Source organism: Trachurus trachurus (assembly GCF_905171665.1).
Source record: "Trachurus trachurus genome assembly, chromosome: 7".
NCBI lineage: Eukaryota > Metazoa > Chordata > Actinopteri > Carangiformes > Carangidae > Trachurus > Trachurus trachurus.
In genome coordinates, this window is record NC_139901.1 from 21,486,319 (window position 1) to 21,510,215 (window position 23,897).

The 23,897-nt window shown below is 43.0% G+C and overlaps 1 protein-coding gene across 1 annotated transcript in view; it reads right to left on the bottom strand.

Moving 5' to 3' along the window:
• Positions 1-2,311: 2,311 nt before the first annotated feature.
• LOC310988806 (ERC protein 2-like) overlaps positions 2,312-23,897 on the bottom strand; it is a gene marked incomplete at both ends in the record, with an annotated part of 109,680 nt that continues 88,094 nt past the window's right edge. The window contains 3 exons of the mRNA XM_083975563.1: positions 2,312-2,338; positions 6,475-6,636; positions 10,912-11,059. Of these exons, the coding sequence (XP_083831689.1) occupies positions 2,312-2,338; positions 6,475-6,636; positions 10,912-11,059 (337 nt within the window). The remainder of the gene's footprint in view (positions 2,339-6,474; positions 6,637-10,911; positions 11,060-23,897) is intronic.

Below are 23,897 nucleotides of genomic sequence, written 5' to 3' on the forward strand. Positions count from 1 at the left end.
AACATATTTCTGTCCCCACTTGGAAAGCCTCTCAGCTTCTTTTCGCTTCATTCAGTACAAATAACTTCACGGTGGGATAAAAGCATAATGTTTCCAGAAAACCTCTTCCCCCCACTCTGCTTCACTCTTTTGGCCCCATGTTCTCTTTCACTTTTTCCTCCAACCCCCTTCTCTTGTGCTCTCTGTCCAAAAGGACATTCTTATTTCATTAGGACTGGGGTCTGGGAGGCCAAGAGGGTAAACAAAACCTCTGTAATCAACAGCAGGACATACACAACCACAATGAGCCAATCACAGCCGAGTGTCCTCTCAGACTGAACCATGGCTAACCAATACAAATCCACACCTGGACGCTCGGAACTCACACTTGCCAACTCAAACTCAGCACTTAGGTTTGTGTGGAATTCAAAATGTAGCTTAGCCCTGGGAGCCAAGGCTAACCATAAGAAACACCAATCAAAGCTAGCACGCATGCCTGCAAAGACACTGATATACACACATGCATCCAGACACACAGATCCCCGGCTATTTGTCTATCGGTGCTGTCATCTCTGTTTGCTCATATTAGGGAGGGCTCACTCAGGGACAGGATATGGGGATTAGGTCTGGCCTTATTGTGCTGTAGCTACACACCGCTAAATGGCTCCCATCTGTTCTCCCATAGAGAATGGCTAATACACGTTAGCTGCGCTCGTGTTGTGCACTGCCAGAATAACAGCAGTGGATAGATGAGCAGCACTGATATCGCTAGCCACAACACCACTCTGCGCTAAAGGCTAATGTGCCTGGCTTATTCTATTAGATTGGGATAAGAAGCACTAATACACATGCACGTACACACACATGCGTATACACACACCGTCATGATATCTGATTGAAGATACTGAAGCAGTAGGCTAGTCACGGGTCCAACTGTAGGTTTACCTTGAAGGAATATACGCAAGAGGTGGAAAGAAAGGGAGTTATGGAAAAAGATGGAGAGATGGAAAGAGAGGGAGAAAGAGGGCAGTGTGGTCTGTTTCATTATGGTGAATCCTGACACTACTGCATTCTCAGCACACATGGACTGGATTATAGGCTATGTGGGCTGCTCCGGCACTGTATAGCTCAGCAACGCTCTTGCACACACACATACTACTCACAGGAACATGCACATACACTTGCACTTGCACACACAAACATCACAGCTAAACATACTAAAGCTTTTCACTGCAGTAAGACAAACCATTTGCTCACACACAAGCCATAGGACTCTTAATCCCAAAAGCAGCGCTAGGGCAAAGTGCACAACTACTAAGTCATTGAGGTTAGAGACAGATTTTGCTTGTGATGGTCCACCTGTGGATTACTGGGGGAAAATAATGAGATGCGATGGAAACTATGAGTGTAGGCTACCATGCTGCCTGCTCCTCTCTCTCATAAATACATAGGCACCCTTTCCTTCTCTTTCCTCTTCTGTCTTTCTCTATCTCTCTCATCTGTCAAATGCTATAAAATTGCTCTCTTTTTTTTCGTCTTTGACTTGCACACACTTCTATTATAGTTCTAAACAAACCATATAACCTCCCCGCACAGACCTCTTTCCGCACATCTATGTTCAAAGACATCCTGAGTCTATGGGGGGCATTCGATATAAAACCCCCAAAACAGGAATTATCCTTTATGACTCCGCATTCTTCATTTTATGCTTTTTCAGCTCACAGCCCTAAAAAAAAAAAAAGCTTCATGACTGTTCTGCGTTGTATTGTAATTAAATACCCCACACACTGGCACACAACGGGGTGGAGTAACGCGGTAAAACTTTACTACAACTGAAAAAGTGGGGCGTGGAGAGACAGACTCGTCCATCTCTGGTTTTTCTCACCGTGTCGTTTTTATCACCTCTGGGCCCTGGTATGCTTGCTTTAAGCTGCTGGGTTTGTGTAGGTCTAATACCACACAGTCACCTATATGGCCACAGCACGACAAGTATATGAGCACTACACAGAAAGCCAGCCATAAACCTTTGAATCAACTGAGGCTCTTTAGTCGACTGAAATTCATAAGCAACTGGAAAAGGAGCCGGGTTCTGTTACACTCTCTTCTGTCAGATTTGCGTAAATGCTGTGGTTATTGTGGTGCCATCAGTGTTCCCAGCTAATAGTTGAGTCCACTGAACAAGCCTATTGTGTGATAGATCTAGAAAATATCTGGGGTTGATAGTGCTAGACACTGTATATAAACTCTAAAGCTGGTAAAGTAAGGTAACAATAGCTGAGTAATAGAAACTTACTATAAACAAATGGTTGCAGCATTCCCATTGTGCTGGTCATCATGCCCAGATTCCTTCTTCATCATCCTGAGGGAAGAAAAACAGAGGAAATGTGATCAGTGACACCATCCTTTAACCAGCACTTTATATGATATACATGTCAAAAGAAGTCTAGTATGTGGCAAAAGATGCCTTCCCTTTAAAATAAGATATTTATTGCATAGTCTGGTACAGTGGTTATGTCTTTACCAGTAGAGACTCATTGCCCAGGCTTATATTCCTCCTAGTCCCCTGGGGCTTTTAATCAAAACAATCCCCTTCATGTTCCTCATTCCGAAAAGCTGCGTATGATATCATGAAATGCTTTACTCAGTGTGAATGTGAACCAATAACTAAACACACAAGGGTTTTCCTTGGGGCTGAAATTGTGCAGACAAGAGCCCTGCTAACAGAAAGGCTAATTCACTCAGACACTAACATTACAACGGTTAGCATAGCCAAGCACTTGCCTACACAATACTAAACTAGACTCCGGCAAAGCAGAGTCTACGCTAACACTACACCAGAGAAAGAAAAAAATGAACTTGGCTGCAGTCCACAGTGGCTCTGGTTGGAGTAAATGGTTGTGACAGGCTCGGTAAACTCAGTAGGCTACACCTAAGCAGCTAAGCTATAGATATAATGGCCTTTCAATGGAGCATGCTAGATGCTAAATGCTAACATGGATTGAATGGCTGTGACAGGAACTGTAAACAGAGCCAGACCTATAACCACTCATTCTGCCAGGTTAAACACACACACACACATGCACACGCACACACAAACAAGTCAAATACCATGTGCTACTTCTCATAAACCTGAAACAGGCAGCATGTTAAGGCTTAGAAAAAAATAATAACAACCCAAAAGAAAAGGTTGTATAATTCTGTCCCTGATAAACACTTTATGTCTGTTTTCTATTTCCTTCCGAGGCCACTGCCAAGTATCTGGCAGTGGTGCTGGCATGGCTAAATGAGAACAACATGAATGCAATATGCCCGTCAAAGTGCACACACTCCATGCTGAGACGGAGACCTGAGGTGCATCTCAAGAGGCAAAATCCACTTCCTGCTCTTGTCTCCTCCAATTAGCTTTCACCTGTACTTCAGACTAAGTTCATCACAGATTAAGCACTGGGAGTGTAGTTAGTGGATTGGGATGGACCCACTAAGTGTAGCAATGAGCTTTGAATGACATGTGGTTTGGATCCTCGAAAAAACTTTGAAGTGTGTTCTTGTGTTTGTGTTGTGTGTCCACTATTCCAGTACATTCATTTGTGCTTACGCGTTTTGTATGTGCCAGTTGGGCGTGCATGCAGTGTGTATGTATCTGTGTTTGAGCACACGCAAATGCAAATTCAAATGCAAAAAAAATAATGTGTGGTCACTGTTATGTTATTCATGGCACTAGCTGTATCTTGGAAAGGCACTGCGGTCTACAGGGTGAGCCTGCAGACCTTCTTCATCATCATTATCATTATCATCATCAATCATCCTTCAAGTGGCGTTTCTGGACCCAGCAATGCACTGAACCACTGGCCTGGCCGCACTTGGATATTGCATTTGAAAAGAAGATGGAGAAGGGGCCGGTGGAGAAGTTACAGTAAGTGGGAAAAAAATGGCTGCACAAAGAAGAAAAGTGGTGTTGAAGGGGCAAAGGAAGAGACAGAAGAGGTATGAGTGCAGCAGACAGAGGAAGAGAAGAGGTAAAGTAATAAAAAATAAGTGTAGCAATAGACAGAACAAAGTGTTCAAGATAAACAAATAGTGTAATTAATCACATTTAGATGAAAGAGGGAGATTAAAGAAGATGTGAAGTCCTGTGTTTGGAGAGAAAACAGTCACACTTCAGGGACGGACAGACTGCATGACCTGACATCCCCCATCATCAGTGCATGCACACACACACGCGCACACACACACACACACACACACACACACACACACACACACACACACACACACACACACACACACACACACACACACACACACGCACACGCACACGCACACGCACACGCACACGCACACACACACACACACACACACACACACACACACACACCTTAGAGGCTTTGCCTTGGACCTCTGCTGAACTTCCCCATGAGGTCAAAGGTCAGATATGAGGAAAAGCCATGAGGAGATTGACTGACCTCTGTCAACGGGGGCTGTTGGTTGTTTCTGAAGCGTGTGTTTGACACTGTTTGGTTGTAGTTTGTGAACATAGTAGGTGATCATGACACCTTGATACACATCTTTGATCTTGTTCCTATCTTTCATCTAACTTTTAATACTTTTCTATTTTTGTCCCCTTTGGAAATAGATTTTAACTTTAATTTATCCCAAAATGTTGCATGCAAAGTATGAACCATCTCAGTTCCCTTGAAAATATAACTTTAATGGAGTATAATTCAGCCAATTGGCATAGATTTATGTGTTATTTTGTTATTCCTACATTCTTAACAAGATTTCCCAGCAATACTAATAATACCTTCGTTGGCTTTTTCAGTCACGCTTAAAAAGTCGAAATATCACTTGCAGAGAGCTACTGTTTCATATGTCAAACACTATAAACACTAGTGCAGTAAAACAGTGCTGTGTTGCCATATGGGGGGAAAGATATTTATAAATGCAGAGTGAAGGGGAGTAATGTGTGATACCAAAAAGTGACCCCCTGCAGCTCAGAGTTTAATATGAGGCATACTGTGGTTACAAGTATTCTGCGATACAACAGAACAATAGTGAGATTTAATAGCTTAAAAATATTATTTTAGCAAGTTGAATGTAAAACATAACATAACATAAGCTAATAACTACATAGCAAGAATTTAAAAGTCGCTCTTGTCAGATTACAAGGTGATTTTGAAGGTTAAACTACATTTCATGTCAGTTTCGTCACGTTGAACGCCCATACCAAGGCATATGAATGCTTTAAAATTGGATATAAATTCATTCTGTGGTTGAAATGGATGCAAATGTGCACATACTGTAATCTACAACTCAAGTGTGTCTGAGATCCTTGTGTGAAAAAGTGTGCATGTGGATGTCAATCAAGCCCAGACCCTCACATTCTTTCAAGAATCAAAAACAGAGTCCTTCTATAGGCGTAAAAAGGCAGCAATCCTGTTCTCTTACATATTGCTGAGGTATGTGTGAGGTGATACATGGATATGACTGTGTGCTTTTATGCATGGGTGTGTGCTTAGGAGATATTCAGGACAGGGAATCCCCAGTGCATGTTTGACTCACTTTAGGCAGCAGTTTCAGAAACATTTATGAAGTATAGAAAAACATGTAATAGTGCATATCAAATAGAACAGATGTGGGAATTTGGACTCAGGTGGAAATCCCCAAGGTATTTGTCCCCCCCCCCCCCCCCCCCCCCCCCCCACACACACACACACACACACACCTCATACTCTTAGTTTGGAATCCCCCCCGAAATAACTGCTTCTTGACAACAATAGAGCTGTGATGGGTTTGCATTGCATTCAAATAATCAAGAAGCTTTTATCAGCGAATGGAAAGATAATGAAATCACCTCCGTCTTCCTTTGAAGATTGCTTTCTCCCTTTGGCGATTTCATCTGGGTACACAGTATCAACAAAGACTCAGGTGTGCATCTCTATGTGCATCGACTCAGGCACGTGTACAAGCATGCACACACCTACATGCACACGCAAAGGCGCGCACACACGCACACAAAAACACCCTGTGCTGTAACTACAACAGTTTGTTCTTCAGCTGTCTTTAAACAGACAAATTAAGTTTTACCTCAGGGCGGTCTGGATATGATACTTAAGCAGTGACTTGGAGCTCATATGAGAGATGAATGATATATAAACTAATCTCACACACAAACCCCATCGATCAAAAACACTCATTTGGCAGCTTCACGCTTCAGGCTTCTTATCTAAATGATATGAGTAACTGAATTGGCAGAACATAATGGAGTTGAAGGAGAAAAGACAAGGAGAAGACAGAGGGGAAATTTTTATGCTGCCGTGTCTGGCCACAACTGAGCGGTGGTAGAGATGACAGCTATGAAATTGCATCAACTTTGAAAGAATGACGATGAGAGCCTACAACATGTCAACTTGTGTAAACAAGCCCGAGCTTTAAACTCGATGCTGTCGTGAGTAATTGTGTGTGTGTGTCTCTGTGCACATGCACTTTCATGTTTACCGGATCCATAGGGGGTCGGTGGTTGGCATGGGGGGGCCCTCTTGGCAGACTGCGGTGATGCACGTTTGCTGGATGCAGGTGGTGTGCATGGTGAGGATGATGCTGGGGGTGGATGTGATCTTCCTCGTAGTTATCTGCTATCAGCTTCATTCTGCTCTGAGTCTGGAAAAAAAATCACAATTACAGATTATTACAACAGAACTACATTGGACTAACAGTACATTTTTGTTTCTTGAAAGTGTACTCAGAATGATTGGGCTGAGGGATTCTTGGATGAGGGAGGGGGCATGTAGAAAGCCATCAGAGATGATAAAAAAAAATGCCGCTAACCACACTTGACAAGGCATAAATTGAGTGAGTCGGAGTGCCTGATGAAAATATCGTAAGTCTGTCAAATGTCATCCATATAGCAGATTATCATTTAATTGGATTAGACGAATCCAAGTAAGAACAGTTAGTGAATGTTTCATGTTGCCTAAGGCCACAGGCGTTCTGGCCCGCGTGAAGCAACCTCATTTTAGATGTCACTGATTAAAATTGCACTGAAATATGCATCTTTCTGCATGCCTGTAAATGGCTACGTAAGACTATGTGTCCTTTGTGTGTGTGTCTGTGCATCTGTGTGAGTGTTTGTATCTGTCATTCTGCCAACATCAGTGCTTTGGAGAAAGATAACAGCCTAGACTGACTAACATTAACAATCAGCCTAACTCCAGTGAGGCCAGCTGTCCCGGAGATAGACAGAGACAGAGTGGGTGCAGATATATTGACAAGCTCAGCTTTATTCCCTTAACTGCAGATACTTCCCCTGAGGGCGGACATGACTGCAGAGCAGGAGGTGGGATTGTGTATGGGATGAGGATGATTCGAGGGAAAGATATGCACACATCTCTCATCCAAAATGCTGCGGCTTTCCTTGTTTAAATGAGAGACAGCCGTGGCAGAAAGAAACAAAGAGCCTGAGTCAGTTGAGAAGACAGGAGGGACATGGTGTTACAGTAGTCAGCGGCCTGGGGCTATTGCTTCACAGGGGAGCTGTGGCCTAATGACTGAGGAAACTAGCTAGTCAGGATCACAGGAGAGGATGTGGCTAGTATTAAAGAGGTTAGCAATTAGTTTAAATTGGAGAAGAGCTGCTTTAGATAAGACGAGAACATTGACACCACTGCGAGAGGGAGAAAGACAGACAGAGATAAAGATGAAGAGTGAGGGATGGAGGAGGGCTCAGACAGACACCAGACCAGTGGTTAGAGCAGTTAAAGGCTCGGCCGAGGTGTACGGCCCTCCATGACCTCAGGTGTTGTGCAGGTGTGACTGGGTGGGGCTAGCCACAATACAACAGTTACAGAGCTGACACCTGTCATTGAGCTTAGGACAATAATTATCATATACCATGCAGCTGATGTAACAACTGTACTGCTGCACGGTGCATACTGTAGGTGCCTCTACACACGGACTCAGAATGCTTAAACCTGCTGTTTGAGGAAACAAATATTTTTAAAACTAATTTGTGGACAAGGGTCAAATAGGCTGATGTGTGTTTAGCCTTAACTGCTAATCTAATAAGAACCACATTACTTGTTCCAGTTCATATAACTACAACCATATCTGGTAGCATAAGAAGCCAAACATCCTAGAATGTGTTAGTGTGAATGTGTGTTTGAGTATGTGTGTGTTTGAGTATGTGTGTGTGTGTGTGTGTGTGTCTGTGCGTGTGCACATACTTAATATTTAATGACCTGAGACACAAACATGAATGAATGAAGTGATGAATTGCTTCTGGAAGAGCCTGACTGTGTGGTCAGGATAGCCCACATGTGGCCATCCAGTTTATTCAAACAGACACACACACGCACACACACGTGCACACACACTTACATGCAAAAACACACATTCACTCTGCTCCTACAGACATATTCCTGTGTGTATGTGTAAAGAAGGTGCACTTACATAAAATGTCTGTGAGGTGGAATGTGTGTGTTAATTAGTGTTAATTAGTGGCTTTGCAGAGTAAACAGCTCAGTAATGGCCTCCAGGCCCGCTAGTAGATCAGGCAGCCTGAAACAGACACAGGTGGCACCACTGGGGGAAGATGAGAGGAGGGGAGAGAATGGTTTTTCATTGACATCGCTAACCATAAAAGATTTGGCCTGTACCGCATGTCTTCCCAGTGCGTGTGTGTCTGCATGTGTATCAAAGTGCAGCTGCTGGTGTAAACATGGCAGCGATGATCCCGCTGCTGTGCTTACAGCTGCATCCCAAACCTCAGTCCAAGCCCTCTGTAAATCACAGGCCCATCCTGATTAGAGCAGAGCTGTATTAACACATATGGACACAGGAGGCAGACAAGAAAGGCCTTAAACAAACAGGCAGCTGGGGAAAGCTTCAGGCGCTTTTAATCAGGTCTCTGTGTGTGTGTGACTGTGCGTGTGTGTGCGTTCAACTTTGCCATGCTAACCCAATAAAAAGAGAGTAACATAGTGACCCAGCTTTGAGCAGCCAGATTGTTTTACATAAGCTGTTCGAAATGGCACATCTGAGAACACAAAATCCATCTTTTCAGCAGCGAGGGAGGATGGATGCTTATGTGCGTCCGAAAATGAAAGGGAGAGTGAAACGATGAGGCAACAGAGAGAAAAAGTCACAGAGAATGGCACACAAAATCCATCTTTTCGCAGCTTCAAAGCACCGCTGACTTCGGCCATCCATCACTAGGATGGGACCACTCAGAGAATTCCCACATGGGAATGAATTTGTTCTGACCCTCTCTTCATGAAATCTAAACACTATACTCTTCATGTGTGTTTGCATGAGTGTGTGGCTACATCCTTGTTTATGTGTGTTGGTCTGTGCTGAAGAAGGCCTATACCTCAAAGGGAAGCAAACTGTCTAAAAGAGGAAAGTTAGTCTTAGACCGCCTGCTTTGGGCACACATGCACTCAAGATCTTCCAAAGGAGGGATATGGGGGGGTCAGACAGGGCACCTCTATCTGTAAATCTATCTGCTGTCTACAGATCAGTTTTCTCCTTAGAGACTCGGAGTCCCATAATTCTTCGGCATTTCCTGGTCAGTTTCCTTCCGCCATTGGCTGTTGAGGACCTCGGGAAGGCAACATATCCTGATATGTGTGTCAGTGGGTCAGAAGACAGAGGGCCGGTGTGTGTCATGTATAACCTCCAGAGAGCTAATTCTGTGGAAAAGAGGGAACCCAAGTAGTGCAGAGAGGAGCTACTTACCTTACAAGATCCTCAACCGTAATAGATGACCAAAGTCCTGCACTTATGGCCCTTGCTCTTGGTGGCTCTAGCACTGCCTGGTGTATAGTCACACTTAGCAGTAGCAGTTACATAGTTTTATACTTTATGTATGTTTGCTTGAAGGTTTGCATAGAGAAGAAAGTGGGGATAAGGAAAGTGCATGTACAGTATGTGCTGCTCATTCTTCTCCTATCCCTTCCCTCCTCTGCTTCAGCCCCACGGGCCACATTGTGGCAATTACAGCTCATCACATCATCAGGTGGACTTTAACTGCTTGTTACCCAACGGGAAAACATGACGCATCCAATGGCGATAAACAGATAATAGGCTTTCCTTGAAATTCCTTCAATGGAATTGCACCCCCTAGGAACTGTTTACCGTTTACGAGTCACGAGCAAACATAGGTCCGCACTTAAATGCACACCCAGGCACTGCATCTGTTGACTTTTAAATGCACCACGTTTCCCAGAAGCCCCTGTGACTCAGGAGATCGTACATGTCGGCTCCCTGCTGTTGCCTCATTATCGTTAGCATTCAGGTTTGCATAGTCACTGATGTGGTCTGACCAGACCTTAATGACCCACATACCTTCATCAGCCTTGGGTCATGATGAGAGCCAGGGCAACATGGGAAATAGGTGTGTGCGTAGGTATGTGTGTGACTGTGTGCTGGGATCTGTGTCTCGTCTTTGACCAGAAGACTCCAGACAGCAAAGTCCGCCGGTGACTCACCAGTGATACCAACGTCTACGTCTCTGACTTGAGTACATCTAATAGCTCTGATTGCAAAATTATTAAGAGAACAGCTATCGTCATGTGTTTATGTGCCGGGATTTGGAATCACAGCTCCTGCTCGACTGGTTTTGGCTTATGATGACTGAATGGAAGCAGGGAAGTCTACTCTGTTAACTACCAGGAATCATTAACTTTTATCTTTTCCTGGTTTTGAAGTTTTGAAAGTCTGCCCATGAAGCTGTTTTAATGCAGGCAAAGCTCCACCATCTGCAGCAGGTTTGAATTTGTCGTCCTGCTTTGATCCACAAACTTAGAATCTGTCCTCAACAGTGACCGTGAGGCAGGACTATATTTCAATCAACTTCGTGGGTCTGGAGTCTGTAAAATCCAATTCATATTTTGTAAGTATGTATAAATAGCCTGTGGTTGCATGTGGTGGATGTACCTGCTGCTTGAGCTGGTGCATGAGTCTGTCTTTCTCCCTCTTGAGAGCCATCACTTCTTCTTGGGCTTTCTTCCGTTTGGAGGAGGACAACTCCAGCAGGGCAATGTTAGCATCCTTCTCACTGATGGCTGCCAGCAAAGCCTGCTGCCTGAAGGAGTGAAATGTGGAACAAAAGGTAAGGTGCAACGTAAAAAGTAAAAGAACACAATATCAAAATCAAGTCATATTTATTCTCTAAATTATCTAAAAATGTTAGAAAGATTACACATTAGTCCTTTCAATTAGAAAATAAACAGGTGGACACAGATGGCACATCTGCAGCTTCTACGTATACAGATGTCAGAGCAGGCTCAGTCATCCTCAAGCTCCTTAAACTCAGACAGAGATTCCACAGAAAAGAAGCAGACATCTTTGAAGTGGTCTGCTAAGTGCTGTATTAGTGGTACCTCAGTGTGACTCATGGGAATGTCATAGTGTAATGGAGCTTAATAGAGTAGGCCGAGGAGGATATGACATCTTTCCTCTGTCACCGCTGGTTACCACAGTGCATGTGTGTGGTAGGTGGGTGACAACAAATGACTGTCCACAGGTGCAGGGAAAACACACTGCTCAGACGTCATCGCACACACACACACACACACACACACACACACACACACACACACACACACACACACAACCAGATGCACACGTACTCTATACACCCCCAGGGCTCTTGCCCTTGCGCAACCTGTCTAGGAAGCAGATTGGTGATGACTATCCTCGTCATCAAGCAGGATCTTGCGAATCCACTGTTGTGACAAACACTTGTGTTATCCGCCCACTCTTGTAAACTCAGAAGCACAAACATATTCTCAGGGGTAGCTAGACATACACACCTCCTGTATTTGGGATAGAGACCTCAGACACACTGTAAACAATTAAAAATGGAAATGAGAACGTTGGAACACACATTAATGCAGCTTCATTTTTGTATGGGTTTACCTCTACAAAGTTCATCAGAATGACCATCACAGGAGTCTCAAGCACTAACTAGTGTTAAGGTACTGAAAGTATTTTAAGTTGAATAAACATAACGTGGCTGAACTCCAGACTCTTAAATCGCATTTGAAATTAGGAGGGCATTAAACCAGTATAACGTAATGTGTGGGTTTGTGTGAGGTGAGGGGTAGAGGAAGAGGAGGAGGGAGGGTGCATTCAAAATACACTTTGGACTCAATTAAAAATTGACCTGCATTGGAGTGTTTTTATTCCATGATTTAAGTCCCTGCAGAAATAACTCAGTTGTGAAAATAAACATGCTGAACTCAGAATAAAGTCTTGCTGGTCTGGGACTCAACATTTGGTGTTTTTAGTACAATTATCTGCACGCCGCATCTGGATTCTGGATTCTCCCATATTCAAGGCCTTTAATAGGCCCCTCTGTGCTCATGTGTGCTCAAGTGTGTGCTTGCATGTTGTACATGTATTTGTGTGTGCGATGCATGTGTGTCCTGACAAGAATTGCAGCAGCTAATCACACCATTCATCACAGAGCAGGACCAATGTGACACTTTTCGTCTCCCCACACCTCCACTGTTATTCCTTTTAATGCTCACTGTAATGGGAACGCACACACAAACACACACAGACCTAGACTGGACTTGTACCAAAGCAAGTGCTTTAGACTGCAGGCTTATTCTTCCTGACCTGGCCAAACACAATGTAAATGGGTAATGGAATCCTTTTTTTTTTTTGGAATCCCATCAATAAATCCACAATTTAAAAATTACTCCACAGATCAAACAACTGTGTGATAGACTTTTAAATACTTCCTCATGCAATCTAATTTTACATCTACAACCAACGTCATGATGGATTTTACATTTTAATGAATGGCATCCCAATTCCATTACTCTATCTCTGGCTGTGTGCAACAGAATGGGAAGGTGTAACACAAAGCCATATATGGGTAAGAAATGTGGCACTATGTGTCGCTGTTCATAAACAATGTGTCAGATTAACAGCCCTAACCTACTCATAGAATGGCCCTCCTTACACCACACTACCAGACATGGAAACTCAACAACACTAAATATCATCCCAGTATTCTCACAGACACATATTTCATTCAGGATTAACTGCATGAAAACACAGCTTGAGATCTTTTTCTACTGAAGTCAGAATGTATCTGAAATACACTATTTCAATTAATCTAGCCACTATTTAGAATGAGTCTAGATGTTTTGAATAGTTGGGCAATCCAATGGTGCAGATGGTGATGCATGAAGTGCAGGGTCAGTTTGGTGCGAGAAAAGGTTGCGGTGAAAGGTTAGGGCCACTAACCCCAGTAAAAGAAGAGGTTTATTTTATCTGTGTGCGCATCTCAAAACGCCAAACAATGATCCATCTCCCTCTGACCACCTCTGAGTCACTTCATCAAGGGTAGTTACACTCCCATTCATCAAGCTGCTTCCCCTGAATCAGCTAACAACAGACGTGGTTTTGGCGTGTGGTGTAACTCTTTGTGTATTCCTCTGAGTGTTGCAGTGACGTCCTATGAGTCTACCACTGCTGACGAGGAGGCATACACAAAACACAAGTTATTTCTGTCAGTCTGCTGCAATTGTTGACCTCTACGTGGAAGCTTTACCCTAACAATTACTATAATTACAGTTTTTTTGTCTATTTATGACAAAAACATGCCATGTGCTGCTGTCTGCGGAGACCTCACTGTCACATCCATCTCACCTGCATTCTTTAGCACAGGTACAGACTTCCCAGCAGTAAATTATCAATGGAACATGGGCCATCTGACTGAATGAAACCTTTAAACCAAAGTGGTTGCCATGGTTCACTGCTAAAGCTAAATCACTTCCAGTCTTTAAATTAACGCAGCAGCAGATTATGGTGCTGTCTCCTTGCGGCTGCTCTCTGAGTAGCACTGCAGGACTCTGCTGAGTGATGTCTTCCTAAAACAATAAAAAGGGGCATTATTATGATTAGCCAGGCTGTAAACTTTGTCTCCCACATCCTCAATCAGTGATTGTGTGAGCATTAAGTGTGTGCGTGAGTGCCTGCATGTGTGTGCTGATTAATATTGCTAACAGTCTTTGAACCTGAATCACACTAGAGTATTTAATCACATTTAATTTGAGCAGCCATTTGGCATTTGATGTAGAACACGCTTGCGATGCACATAAATCCAGCAGACAGGATCCATCTATCTGATACACACACATGCACACTGTACACACCACACACACACACAAAGACAAATGTTTGTACTGCATCTGCTGGCTGATCGTGAGTGGGTGAAGCCTCTCTTTTTCCTCCCTTCTTGTCTCACTCCCTGCTTAACTTAGACTTGGCGTGTCTTGGACAAACAAAGGATTATCTTCATTTCCTGTCTGATTGAAAGGGCGACAATGAAATGGTTTTTCATGACAAACTTGTGATTAGTCTTCATAAAAGTCAGACCCTATGCACCCAGAAGTCAAAAGGCACTTCAATAAAAGGACAAATAAATCCCACTGCTGCTTCTCCAACAAAAAAAGACTTATCTACTTTAGACTTTCCATTTTATGAGATGACAATACTCTGGCTGATAAGATAAAGAAATATGCTTGCATAAATAGCTATGCATTTTTAGATACATCTCACATGCCTTATATTTAGTTCTTAGTATTGCAAGAGAGCATGTGAGGCTCTGTAGAATAGCACAGGCTGAACTGACATCTTATTTATAAAGGGTGAAATCCTCTGCTGGACTACAACATGTGATTCCAATTGAACCTTCATGGTCCCTGGGACACATTGAGACATTTGGATCTACAGAGGTGGGAGATGGATGGCTAAAGTACATGACCATGCGATGAGAGGTGAGAGGGAAAGAGTAGTGAAGGGGGAGGGGGGTCAGCAGAGACGATATGGAAAGGAAAATTTGGAATGCAAAGAGTGGAATAAGAGAAGGGTGAGGCGGAAGGACATAACTCAGCACAAAGGAAAGAAGAAGGAGAGAAATGTTTGATGAAGACATCCATGAGGTGGGGCTCCTGTCAAAGGACTGTGATGTCACAGGGCAGATGGGAGACTGGCAGGCCAGACAGATTTCAGGGTGACGATGGGGTTAAGACGAGGTCAAGAGTGAACATAAACATACACATCTGTACATTTTTGTGAAACAAATTCAAAGGAGGATGGGATGTGATGTATGCTGTAGCTGTGAAGGGTTAGAGAAAGCACGACAGAGCCAGCAGGTTACGAAATAAAGACAATCAAAAAAAAAAGAGAGATGCCAAGATAAGAAGTCAAAAGAGCAGGGGGGAGAAGTATGTGCTAGACAAGAGTGACTGCTACCTGTGGTGCATGAGAGAGAAAAGAGGGAAGAAAAGAAGAGGTGGAGCTGCTGTCGAAGGACAGAAAGAAGCAGAGAGGAGTGAAGAAGAAAGGAGCAAAGGTAAAGATTTAAGAGTCCCAGCCTCCCCTAAATCAGCTCAGCGCACTCCATGTTGTTATTCCTAGGCGTCACGGTTGAAGGATATGTGTTTATAATTTGTGTTATGACTTACTTGAAATTATGAGTGTGGAGACTCAGTGGGACAGAAACAGATGCGTCCGTGTGATGCCCGAGGGAACCATCAATACTGTCTGCCCCTAAGTGCAGTGTGTGCATGTGTGTGTGTGTGAGTGCGTTTGCCTGTCTGTGCACACATTTGTGCTTTCATGTCCTTTATGTGTGATGTATTTTGTTAGCAAGAACATGGGGAGCCCACTAATATCTGTTCCCAGAGCATCCATTTTGAGTCCTTGTAGTTTGTGATCATGCATTTCCACCACTTAACTGTCCCGCTCTGCAGGAACATTCCACGAGTATTTTATGGCCGCTGCTTGATTGTGAGTGTGTGAAGGTGCAGCAAAAAGTCGGGGGGCCCCTGGTTAGGCGGTACTAGAGGCCTGTGGCGAGAGCAAGCAGAGGACATGAGAATGGGGCATGGTTGAGTGACACTATTATTTACGGCCTTGGAAGACTGTGTTATTTACAACTAAGGAGGTAGGGAAAATGTCTATTTCCAACATAAAACACATGCTCTGGCTTCATTTGGTAAGCTTACTGCAAAGCCAGTTGAGATGGTAAATCTGCATTTCAACTCTAAATGTGAGCTAAATGCATTTTTATGAGGTCCAAGTTTTGGCTACCTCAGGTGGGATTACCTCGATGCTAACCTGTAGCAGTTAACCTGCAGCCATACTGTATGCCAGCCCTGCCTATATTACCCACCTTCTCCGATTTGCTTCCATGGATTAAAGCCTTTATCTACCTTACTCTGTAAAATAGGATTTATCCATACCCACCACAAACAAAATTTGTATGCCTGTCTTGTTGGGAAATTCATGTCAACTCCAATATTCCTCTAGAACAGTTATATTACACATTACATGCTAATCCTGGGCTTTAAGCAAGAATGTTAAACTGAACATGCTAACCTTGAGCTGTGCTTCCCAAGAAAAATCCATGACAGCAGATGGTTCTACCAGGACTTGGCCAGGTTGTGTGTGTTTTCACTTCACTAATAAAATATACAACCCACTTACTCTGCCCCCCCCCCCCCTCTCCAACGCACACACTCTTGCACTAGTACTCTCACTGGTGGGAGGGGGAGTGGTCTAATTGAAAGAGTATGTATCAGTTTTGCAGCAACAAGGGGGAAAATACGAGGGGACAAAAATCAACAAATCTGCCAAAACTAGCCAAATGTTTAGAGTGGGAGCAGGGATGAGGAGAGATGGCTGGCTGCTCCCAGAGATGAGCAGGACCAGACGACCACCGCCACATTCCAGTCAGACAGAGGGGGAGAGAGACAGAGACGCAGAGAGAGCGAGCGAGAGAGACCAGGTGGCTATGCATATGTATGTGTGAAAATGAGATCAAAATATCATTCTTTTTTTTCCCTCAAAAATTCTTTTGCGGACAAAGGCAGCTGTTGTTGATGTTGATTTCGACATTTTGGAAAGTGTGTTTATTTGCCTTCCATCCAAGACGGTGAGATAAGAAGACTGATGTTCATCTCATGTGACTGGACTGGAAACAGGGGAAACAGATAACCAGGCTCTCTCTGAAGTTCAATGTGCTCACTAACATCCTAACGAACCAGATGTATCAATCGAAACTGGGGAAAGTAAATAAATAAAGCAAGCCTTTGGGTTTCATGGGGAACTAGCACCTGTGCAGTCATCTGTCATATTGTCACAGTGATGCTGGTGTTTGTGCACCACTGCACCACCAAAACAGTGCTCACAGATCATATCTGGCAACGCTCGGATTAAGAAGCTGTTGTTTGTCAAAATATTCGTCAGATCCAACTTAACTCCTCTTAAAATCACAAACTGACATTTTGATAGTGTCTGTCATGTGAGGATTAAACAAATGAGATATGTGTAAGTACGACAGCTTTAGAGGTGTTGGCAGGTGTATACTTCACCCCGGGCTGAGCCAGGTTTGTCGGCCTTCATGGCAAGCTCAGCTAAACACACCCTGTGTCCAGCTCTATTTAACACACAAGTGAGAATGATACTCATCTTTGAATGAATGCAAATAATCACATTCCTTAGAATGATGATGAACTACTGAAACATAAACATCAGAGTCTAACAGGGCGGCTGGTGTGTCCTCTGTCACCTCTGTATCACCTTATGAGTATCCCCACACGGAAAGAACCTATACGTTTTAATATAGGTTTGAATATATGTGACATACATAAAATTGGCCGTTTTCTTATACTGTATACTTGCATATATGCTAATATATATGGTGCATATATGCACAGATAAACTGCATATAGGTTTCATATATGCGCATATATATATATATCCTATATATCTTCATGAGGATATATGTGCATACAGTATATGAAACCTATATGCAGTTTATCTGTGCATATATGCACCATATATTAGCATATATGCGTATATATGAAAACGGCCAAATTTATGTATGTCACATATATTTAAACCTATATTAAAACCTATAGGTTCTTTCCGTGTGGGTCAGCAAGAGGTTGGTGATTCTTGTTGTAAAGATACAATGGATAAATAAACAAGGCATCTTGGGATCTGTGATCATTACTGTCATTATCAGTGTTTTCCAATTTAGATGACCTTGGATGTCTCCATGTTTGCTAGTGATGGCTTAACTGTGTGTGCAGCCAAACTTTTTCCTGCGTAACCTCAGTCTTTCACATTAATGTGAGAAAAACACAATCCAAATCAGATTAGTCGACATCTCTGCCAATCTTTAGAGCTGTCTGGCATAGGGCCTGCCTACACAGCTTCAACCAATAAGGTGAGCTCTGACCCCAAACCTCCAGGGAACCCACCAATAGCTGAGCAGCATTTTTCATTCTTTTTTAGGAGGGGTTTGTTTTCTGTCTTTATCTCCGCTTAGACTGACTGACAGTGTTTCCCCAAGGCACAACAAACAAGACAGGGGGTACTCTACTGTACCACACAAGTGCAGGGCTCCCCTGCCTCGCAGTTCTACACAAGTACAGGCACACACACACACACACACATACAGCAGCTGGGTTGTTTAAAGCTCCCTGTCATCTGAGAGAGAGAGGTGAGGGTCACAGAATGAGTAACACAGCTCCAGTCACACTACTGTAAGAACACACACACACATACACACACACAGAGGGAGGGGGAAACATACACACATGTGCAGCGTGTTAAGAAAGAGCACTAAGGCCTCAGTATAAACACTGATGAGTTATGCCCCCCCTCCCCAACTTGTCTGTCTGTGAACCCACCAGAGAACTATCCCACAACCCCCCTCCTTCACATATTTTTAACATCAAAAGATGAAACTACAATATGTGGCAAGGGAGAGGGGTGTTTTGCTGAGGTCATAGCAGATGAAAGTAGAGCCACCAAACCCCTAAAAGAGACTGAATCCAAAGTGACATATCAAATCCAAAAACTTGAGAAGTTGGAATGGGATTGTTCACAACATTTTTTGTTTCCTAAATCACTTTAACTCTTAACAGATTATGAGAATTGTTGTTCAGCTTCACTTCACACGCTCGAAACCAGATTCTCCATTTCATTTTTTCTGTTTCCTTTTCTGTACTGTATCTAATTATAATTAACAAACTGAGCCACATTTGCATAAACAGGAGCATAATTAATTCTCTCACTCTTCCTCTCTTTCTGGGTGACAGGAGCTTATGCGAAGCCTCCATTTCTAAACTGTCAGTAATATAAACTGGAAATACCAAGAGGACACCTTCTGGATTGCGTCATTTGAAATGTAGATCTTCAGCGTTGTCTGTGTTAAAATAATCCTCTGCCAAGTTCATCATGGTCTCTCGGGCAGGAAGGCCACCGCAGTATGTGGTCTCTTCTCTGTCTCCATCCTCATTCCATCACTCCGTCTCTCCCCCCTTTTCTTTCGCTAATCAAAGAGAGGAGCCGCTCACCGAAGAGGAAAGAATGGCATCACCTCCGCCTTGGACCTCTCTATCATTCGACTTCTCTCTCCCTCTATTATTCTCTATATGGCTCCGCCGTGCCCTATACTCACTCCAGAGTGGGGCTAAATATTAAGTTCAAGGAGGTTATGCAAACACGTTGAAACAGCCATCCTTGGCCTAAGTATTACCCTGAACCCTTCAATTACCCGCCTTGCTTTCCTCTCTCCCCATTCCTCCTGCCTTTCCTGTCGTCCCTACGAGGTTCTCTCACTCCGGTCATCTAACTGCAGCCTGGAAATACAGCGCACACTCATGATGTGGGGCCAAAAAGCCTTAAAATATCAGGGGCAGAGAGTACAACATAGTGGCGCACTGTTACACGTGCACACACACAAACGTGCACCCAAAATACACACGTACACACAAACCGATGAAAGATGGGTCCAGAAAACAGTGGGAGCGAGTACCCCTGGTGTATTTTCTGTGTTCCAAATGTAGGGCCTGGCGGTGGACCACAGCTGAACCACAGCCGACATGGGGTGGAATGGGAGGCCACCGCACTCACTTCCCTTAAAGGAGCCATAGAAACACATACACATACGGGCCATTACAGAATAACACACACTAAGACGCTCAGACACACATATCCACACATGTTCGGCAATTTCCTGGATAGCACTGTCATGACGATGGGAGTCCATGTTTAAAAAGTGGTTTGAGGTGAAGGGACAGATCTGTATGGGCTGTTTCCCACAATGCTTTGCCAGACAATTACACAACCCAATTAATGTGGTTACTACAGCACAGCTCTGTGCAGAGCTGAGTGTGCATGTAGGCGTGCGTGAGAAGGACGATGTGTGTACGCTCCTTTGGCCTGTATTACTCTCAGAATTATAGCTTTCCTTGGAGCTTGGACTCGTCGATTTCCCGTCAGTGTGTAAAGGACACGCAAGGTCACACCAGCGTTCACCCCACACTCCATCAGCCAATCACAGTTATTTCCAATCACAGCCACATGAGCTCAACGATTATAAAGGCTGGATGGCTGGAAAACTACACAGAACATGTTGTGTGTCTTTCCAGCTCAGAGCTCTGTTTCTTTCATAGAATGAAACCTGAACCAGAACTAAATGATGAGAGACGTTTCTGTTAAAGCAAAACATGGTTTTGAAACCTAATTATATAGCGTAAACATTTTTTCACAGTGAGAGCAAAATAAATCCTTACACTATATGAATGGTGCTAAAAATATATATTATGTAGTCCGTCACACTCTGGAATAAAATATTTCACAGACTCACATGTAAAACAAATAGACGCACCTGTCTAACTTTGTTGCAATGGTTATAATTAAAATTAAATACTCCATTACAAGTAAAAGTGTTGCACTCTAAATGATATCTATATACAGGAGCAGGAATTTCATTAGTAAAATGTATTTTTTTATTACAAGTAAATGTGCCCTCTATGCAAAATGGCTCCAGATTTCCACTTTATACTATTCTATGGCTTTTATATTTTAATTTTCGTGGTTATACAAGTAGCCTATTACTTTTTAATTGTGGTTGCATTTCATTTTTATGGCAGTTCTGACTTCAGTTGATTCTTACGCTTTTGGATGGTTTGAACTATAATGCATCATCCTGCTAGACACCATATATAGCTTGTAGATTTCACATGAAAAATGAACTATAGCTGTCAAACGAATAAAGGAGGCAAAAAGAAACAGCGTTTCTCTCTGATGTAGCAGAGTCAAAGACTAAAGAAACTAAAGAAGTATGAGTGGCCTCAGGTTCTGTGCTGGAGTAAATGTACTAACCACCTGCACGTACAAAGCGGCATGCAAGTAGATCACCACGCAGATTGAGCACATACACATACAGTACATACACAAACATCTGCTAATAATTAGCAACCCTGTGATTCCAACCTTGGTTAATAGTTTTCTTTTAATGAAGGATGGTAAAATGTAAGTAAAACAAAAAAAAGGGCTCAAACTGCCCTGCTCTGCTTTGTGTTGAAGCAGCAAGAACCACATGCTCTCTTTACAGTCTGCTACACAAACACACTCTGACCACATACTAACTTATATAGACTTCATTAGCCCAGCTTTAAAGTGCTTTAAAGAGTGGAGGGGGGTGAAGTAAGAAATCATGAGAGAGACAGAGATGCAGACATAGAGACTGACAGTATCTCACATACAGTATACAGACACACACCAACTCACAGGCACAGACACACAAACACACACACACACACACACACACACACACACAGGACAGAGTGGGCTGGGTGAGGGTGCTGATTAGAGGAGCTGTTGCCAGGTTTGGACAGGTCTGCTGTATATTTAGACAGATCAGTGAGGATCATGAGATCAAAGAGTGATATGATTACTACCTGGCCTTCTGATAAAAAAAGTCACTATTATTTCCCTGTCAATACACACAGGAATACACACTTGTAGTTGGGAAGTACCTACATATCCGAGCACGTTCACACAAACACAATCTAATAAACTTTCAGTCCTGGGTTTCAGCGTTAAAAGACACAGTGAGCTGTACTGGCACACACACACACACACACACAGACATATACAACCACACCGCTCTATAATCTGGGTAATTTGTATGTTGAAGCCAGTGCAGACAGATCACGCCTGTGGTACTTTGAACCTGTTGTCATTTCATGTGCTTGTTCACCATTTGGTGTGAATTCCCGATAGAGACATAATGTACCCTCATTTATAAAGTATAGTCAGAATGAGTGTTGTGTGAATGGACACATTCAACAACTCACACTCTTGTCTCAATAACATTTCTTGTTCTGGAAGTGTGTCTGGAGTGTGTTTATGGATTTTACGAGAGTGAGAGTATGAAAATTGAAGCTGCAATTGTGGACTCAAGTGTACACACTCGTGCATGCAAGCATGACACTGCAAAAGTGTGTGCCTTGTAATCAGTGTAATAAAAAAGTACACTTGCTCTTTGGCCTTTTTGCTCCCTGCCTCTGGTTTTCTTATTCGACTCCTTCCTTGTGATGCTCGATCTGCTTTTCTTACAAAAATAGAAAGACTATTGATCAACTGATAATATTTACCCATATAAAAACAGACTGCACTGAGCTATTGGAAGTCATCAGCTGGCCCCCTCACACCTGTGCATGGATTCCGACATACGTCTGGTTTTTAATAAACAGACCAGTGGTAGTGTGCAGTCAGATGCTGCTGACAGACTCACTGATTTTTAGATAGATAACACACACACACAGCCAAGCCAGCTCCCTTGGTAGATTACATCACAGTTATTTTAACAATGGCTTCCACTCAGTGCTTTTTCTGGCTATGGTTACATACAGGAGTGTGTGTATGTGTGTGAACAAGTTTTTTTTTCTTTCTTCTTCATCTTTTTCAAGTTGTTGATTTGAACACGATCATTTTGTGGTTGCTTGAACGTGATGCTCAGAGTCTCAGTTTGTTGTAATTGCTGCACTAAAACTGTCAGGCTTCTTAAAAAGGGCACCAATGTAAAATGTGGAAACAAAGTCAAAATGTGTTTCTGTTTATGTGCAGGAGAAGGACACGGCTGGATGCATCTGACTCTATCTGTGTGAGTGTCTGCGTGTGTGAGAATACTGTGACCAGAGCATTGTGTAGCGTTGTTTTGTGTGTGTGATGCAGATGTGCCTAAGTGATATTGGAGAACTGTGGGTGAGAGTGGATTTATTAACTAAATAAGTTCCTCATGTACGCTCACATTTGCACTGTTTCTCTCTCTCGCTCTCTCACACACACACACACACACACACACACACACACACACACACACACACACACACACACACACACACACACACACACACACACACACACACACACACACACACACACACACACACACACACACACACACACACACACACACACACACAGGGCAGAAGATGTTGTTATGATGCCATGTAAAGCCCTTTGAGACAAACTGTTTAAGTAAAATTGCCTTGCCTTGCCTTGCATGCATGCACACAAACAGAACTATATTAAAACTTGTTGACCTTACATCACTCCTCTCTTTGTGAATGCTATTCAGCTACATTCAGCATTACATCTTCGCATAAAGAGGAGAAGATTAAGATTTCATCTTATTTTGTTAAAATGAATGGGTCCCTATTATCAATTTCCTCATACAGATACAATTAATCAATCAATTTAAATGTACAGTACTGTATTATATTCTCTTATCGGAACCAGAAAAAAACGTATGATGCCAATTTGCAAGAGACAAAGTTACTTAGTTACTAGTTAATTCTGACCTAGAAGCACTCATGGACTACAAGTTGATGCTACAGTGTAAGCAGGTGCTGCAGGTACACTGAATTGACTGATCATACAGTAAGTAAAGGCACAAGTCATGACTGACCTATATACAGGATGTCTTCCCATTCCTTCTGAGCACAACAGTGAATACATTTAGAGTGTAAAGGCACCGACCCTGACATCCTCTGCCCCCCTTGTCTGTATGCATGTGAAAAAAAAATGTCAGT